We start from the raw sequence: 6,383 nt of genomic DNA on the forward strand, positions 1-6,383 counted from the left end.
CTGCTCCTACACCAGGACTGCTGCTGCTGCTGCCACTGCTGACTGCTGCTGCTGGAGGACTGGAGGCTGGAGATCTGTGCAGATTTGGAGAGAATGGAGGGATTGCATTGAAATTCCAGAAGATAGTGGTGCATGTGTGTCTATCCTGGATGCACTGGCTGCTTGCAGCAGGACACTCACCCTAGGAGAACTGGATGTGCTGGGACCACATTGCATGCAGGGAGGAAGCAGCAGCAGCAGCAGCACAGGCAGCTTCTCCTGGGTGACAGCTGAAGCTTGATCTGTCACTTAGATTTTTGGATTGTGCCACTCGGATTAGCAATATTGTGTGCTGCCCAGGGGGAGGGAGTACCAAGCCTCCTACCATCATCATCATCATCACCACCACCACCTTAAAGGGTTTCCCCAGCTGCGGCTGCCCATGGCTGACTCCCTTCAGTCAATAATCTGAGCACTGGATGAAAGGGCTCCATGCACTTCTAGCTAACCTGGCACCTATATGCCCTATCTAGCCACCTATGGGAGACTGTGGAACGTATGGCGTGCTACTACCTTGTCATTAGCTCCACTCACCTCAGCAATGGGCACTTTCGTAGTATTAAAGGAGTTTTCAGGGGGCCTCTCCATAAGACTGGGACCACCTTACCGGTAACGCCATCCTTTCCTTCTATTACTATCTCGCTATGTTGTATGTTTTGTTGTGTTGCAATTTTTGTATCGCCAAAAAAAAAAGTTGCCTGCCCATTGGCATTGATTGACGGGTATGGCGTCAATGGTTGGGGAGCCCACCTTGCTACCTGGCTGGTGTTGGCATCAAGATGCCATGTTGGTTGAACTTAGAAGGAACAAAGGGACGTGTATGGCCAAAGCTGAGCTGGGCGAGGAAGCCTGCTGTCTGCCAGGATGCTCTCAGTCTTCAGCAATCGATAGACATTGATATTACTGCCATATTGATCTGCATTGAAACTTGCCAGGAAGATACCTGGATCTCATTATTAATAGATGCATGCCCTGGGTAGGACCTCGCATGCTCTGCAGCCTCCTATGTGACCAGAGAGAGAACTTTCAGCCTATAGCCCCCCCCCCCCTACCCAGGGGTCCCCTATGGTGGGCAAACTCCAAATCCAGGCGTAATACATATTTCATACAATGGCCTACGGCGTCTACCAGATAACCCAAGATTAACCTAAATCTGCAGATGTCTGATCTCCGGCAGGAAGGGGTTAACCATTGTTGCAATATTATTGAAATACAATGTAACAGAATGATTCTGTGCTGGATGGTTTCTTATGCTGGCACCATTGGTGCGCCAGGTCACATGACCCTGGAGGTGAAAGATCGGCCATGTGACTTTTTCTTTGTCGTAGTCGCATTTGACGCCTTGAATAAATAAATGTTGTGAATTGTTTATAAATATATTGATGCCCCCCGGCCCCCCCATACGTCATCATGGTCCTCATTCTCTACTATGGGACTGTCTGCAGTAAACTTTGGCGCGGGTCTCACCCCGAAGCCTGCGGTTTGTTTGCTTGTAATGTGACCACTTAGAACTAATTGTAGCGGCGTTTGCAGATTCCAAGTGGCAATCTTACAGCCACTTCTCCTTTACCGCGAGTCCCCCTTAAAGCTACTTACTACACAAGCTACACATTAGGCGCGAGCTGCTATATAAACACTACACCTCAATGGCGGCTGACTGACTCACCTCCTATTATATGCACTGGTTGGGAGTCCTGTACGTAGCAGAGCTGAGCGTGTCATAAGGGGCTATTTGGGGTATTTGGTACGACCTTTGATTCTTAAGAGCTCTCTTAGTGAAATGTAGCAGAGCTGAGTTTGTCATTCCCCATCATAGTTGCCTATAAGTGCTTTTACATAGGACCTAAACTTTTTAAGAGGTGTTGCGGTAAGATGTAGCAGAGCTAAGGCCGTTGTTGAACTGCACGTGGTCTGTGGATGTATATATAGGACCGATACCTTTCATCTGCTATCTTGGGTAGATTTAGCAGTGTTGAGTCCGTCATTTAACATCACAGTAGTTTTGGGTTATACATAGGACTTATACTTGTTAATAGTTATCCTGGTCACATGTAGCAGGGCCGAGTCCGTCATGCAACATCGCAGTAGTTTATGGTCATACATAGGTACTATACTTTTTAATGGTCATCTCGCTCACATGTAGCAGAGCCGAGTCCGTTATATTTTGTGGTCATAGATAGGACCTATACTTTCCAAGAACTAGTCAGATGTAGCAGAGCTGAGTTTGTCTTTTCACATCACAGCGGTCCATTGGTGGTTTTACATAGGACCTATACTTTTTCATAGTTCCCTCGGCGCTGAGTCTGTCGTGTGACATCATAATGGTTTTACATAGGACTGCAAAGAGGGTTATGGAATAATCATGGTGCAACCACAAAAAGGCAGATGACAAACACAGCAAACACAGCTCTGCTCCATCTAGAATGGGTAATGCAGCATGTGCTGGACTGTTAGGAGCTCAGTATATAGTGATGGGAAGGCACATGGCACAGTGTAGTCTATGTGTTCCCTATGTCCCTACAGACGCATGGCAGTAAACACAGGCTGGGCACGGGGGAAGGATCTCACCCACAGGAGCCTAAAACACTGGAGGGAACTAAAGGAATGGATGGGAATCTTACACCGGTTACCTATGGCGGCAATATAATCACATTGTAACAACTAATACAACTACAAGACCAAAATGTTGGTGCTTCCTCACCACCCAGTGCCCATCGCCCAGCACCCATCGCCCAGTGCCCAGCCCCCATGCTCCCAGCACCCATCGCCCAGTGCCCAGCCCCCATTGCCCATTACCCAGCACCCTCCGCCTAGCGCCCAGCACCCATTGCCCATCACCAAGCGCCCAGCACCCAGTGCCCAGTGCCAAGCGCCCATCACCAAGTGCCCAGCTGACAGCACTTAGTGCCCAGCACCCACCGCCCAGTGCCCAGCTCCCATGCTTGCAGCACCCAGAACCCAGCTCCTTGCACCCAACGCCCAGTGCCCAGCGCCCATGCTCCCATCCTAATATCATCAGAATACATTGCACACTCAGCTTCTTCCATGACTTATACAAGACCATTTGGATGCACTTAAAAGTGAAGCTGTCTCTTAAAAAATAATTTTAGGAAATTGCATGACAAGCAATTCCCTAATGCAAAAGAAGAATTATGAATGATTGATTCCATTTTTGCATAACTACAATTCCCAGCATGCACTGGCAGCTCCATACAGATGGCACTGTGTATATATGGGGTGGTAAGAGTGGCAGTGCCCATCAGTACAGTCGGGCAGTGACTCGATGATGCCTGAGACTACCAGAGGATTCAGCTACTAACCCATAATCATCAGTCCCTACAATAACATTATATTGGGATATTCTCCTCCCTTAAAGGGATTTTGCAGATTCAGCAAATGAAGCTTGGTTATTGGACAATGTAAAGTTTTAGAAGTTTCCAGTAACTTTTTTTTTTCCATTTTGAAGATCTCTGCTTGCTGTGATTTACTGGGACCTACTGGGACCATCCAATGGATTCCAATCCGGCTGGTCATGTGATCTTATATCTATACTGTACCTGTAATCTGTATCCATTCATCCGTATCCATAGGAACTCAGCAAGCAGAGATCTTGAAAACCATAAAGAATTGATCTATAAAGTAGCCTGTGCATTGTGCTGCAGATGGAAAATCCCTTTAAGTGCCTGACTGTAAAGAGTTAAAGATAAACTGAGTTTGTTTACTGGGAAGCATCCATAGAATCTGTCATTAATCAGGGAAACGTTACTTATTGCAACTGAGAATACAATTTCAATCAATTCATAATTACTGTATTCATGAAGTCACCGGCTGGAAAGTGAAGGCACCGACGTCCCTGGGAATTTACCGGGAAAGAAGGCGATTATTATCCCCCCCCCCCCTCGCCGTGGTGAAATTTATAATATGCGTAATCAATATGTACGCGGGCCGAGCGGGTGGTGACATTACAGACGCAAAGATTTTCTGTTACCTTAAAGGTTAATAAATTGCAGATAGGAGAAAGAACAGGAATATTTAACCCCATCAGCACCAAAGACTCAATTCACTATAATCAGAGGGTGTGAGAGGTGTTACTGGAGCCAGACCGGGGTACATGTGACTGTGTGGGAGCGATAGAGACTGGTGGACCATATAGCATATACTATAGAGACTGATAAACCATACTATACTATATAGAGACTGATGGACCATATAGCATATACTATAGAGACTGATAGACCATATAGCATGTACTGTAGAGACTGATGGACTATACAATACTATATAGAGACTGATAGACCATACTATACTATATAGAGACTGATAGACCATATAGCATATACTATAGAGACTGATGGACCATACTATACAATATAGAGACTGATAGACCATATAGCATATACTATAGAGACTGATGGACCATACTATACAATATAGAGACTGATAGACCATATAGCATATACTATAGAGACTGATGGACCATACTATACAATATAGAGACTGATAGACCATATAGCATATACTATAGAGACTGATGGACCATACTATACAATATAGAGACTGATAGACCATACTATACTATATAGAGACTGATGGACCATATAGCATATACTATAGAGACTGATGGACCATACTATACAATATAGAGACTGATAGACCATATAGCATATACTATAGAGACTGATAGACCATACTATACAATATAGAGACTGATGGACCATATAGCATATACTATAGAGACTGATAGACCATATAGCATATACTATAGAGACTGATGGACCATACTATACAATATAGAGACTGATAGACCATATAGCATATACTATAGAGACTGATGGACCATACTATACAATATAGAGACTGATAGACCATATAGCATATACTATAGAGACTGATGGACCATACTATACAATATAGAGACTGATAGACCATATAGCATATACTATAGAGACTGATGGACCATACTATACAATATAGAGACTGATAGACCATATAGCATATACTATAGAGACTGATGGACCATACTATACAATATAGAGACTGATAGACCATACTATACTATATAGAGACTGATGGACCATATAGCATATACTATAGAGACTGATGGACCATACAATACAATATAGAGACTGATGGACCATATAGCATATACTATAGAGACTGATGGACCATACTATACAATATAGAGACTGATAGACCATATAGCATATACTATAGAGACTGATAGACCATACTATACAATATAGAGACTGATGGACCATATAGCATATACTATAGAGACTGATAGACCATATAGCATATACTATAGAGACTAATAGACCATATAGCATATACTATAGAGACTGATGGACCATATAGTATATACTATAGAGACTAATAGACCATACTATACAATACAATGCAAAGTATTACACAGTACAGGAAGAATTAGCCCCATAAACTGACACTGGGGTAATAATATTGTAACGCTGGGGCAAAGAAAAAAAAAAAAAAAAAAAAAAGGAACCAGGCTCACCACTGGACTTCTAGTTCAATGATTTTTATTAACAATTTTACAAAGTAAATGCAAGATAATAAATACATTCATAACAATATATATAGAATTATTAATACATTGTCTAAGTAAATAGACAAGGCTCACACGTACAACGACTGCTACCACATAACATTAGTCAGAATAGTAGCTATTGGGCTTCTGATACTTGTCCAATTTGCAATCCAATGTGTGACTGTGTGAACACATGGGCAGGACAAAGAATATAAGCAAAAAATAATAAATGATATATATATGTTGTTGTTTTTTTGGCTTCTTTCAGCTGTGTTTATTTTAACCTATGTGTATCCCGTTAGTCCCAATATCTTCTATAGAAAATCCCAGATGCTGCCATTTCAGTTGTGACCACTAGGGGGCACTGCATATATTCTGCCTATGTATTGGGCAGGATGATACTAGTGGATAGTGCTCTGTCCATCTCCTCTTCCAGCTGTGCAGAAACCGCTGCTGTTATAATACTTAGAGGAAACATCTGACATGTGGGGCTGATGGCTGCGGCCTGTACATGGCCTCCTGCTTCACCCCTGATGTCCCAGCACACGTCCTACACACAGAGAGTCCAGCGCCCCACCTGCCCTGTGCGATTCTTCTAGATGTAGCAGAGTTCACATTGTTATGTGTAACAGCTGCTCGGAAACTTATTCAGCTAAATAAAAATAATAAAAAGTTTTGCCATCTTTAACCCCCATGACTATCATCGGCCATACATGCGTTTCTGCAGTCCGTTTTTTATCCATTTAATCAAAAACGGATGTAAAAGTCAATGTATTTGTGTTCATCCGTTTTCATCTGT

At 43.1% G+C, this 6,383-nt stretch overlaps 1 protein-coding gene across 1 annotated transcript in view; it reads left to right on the forward strand.

Annotated features, from left to right (window-relative positions):
- The first annotated feature begins 537 nt into the window (after positions 1 to 537).
- Positions 538 to 6,383, forward strand: part of ZNF804B (zinc finger protein 804B) — a 243,455-nt gene continuing 237,609 nt past the window's right edge. The window contains exon 1 of the mRNA XM_069960651.1: positions 538 to 648. Coding sequence (XP_069816752.1) covers positions 538 to 648 — 111 coding nt within the window. The remainder of the gene's footprint in view (positions 649 to 6,383) is intronic.

The sequence above is a fragment of the Dendropsophus ebraccatus genome, chromosome 2 (genome assembly GCF_027789765.1).
Source record: "Dendropsophus ebraccatus isolate aDenEbr1 chromosome 2, aDenEbr1.pat, whole genome shotgun sequence".
Taxonomy (NCBI): Eukaryota; Metazoa; Chordata; class Amphibia; order Anura; family Hylidae; genus Dendropsophus; species Dendropsophus ebraccatus.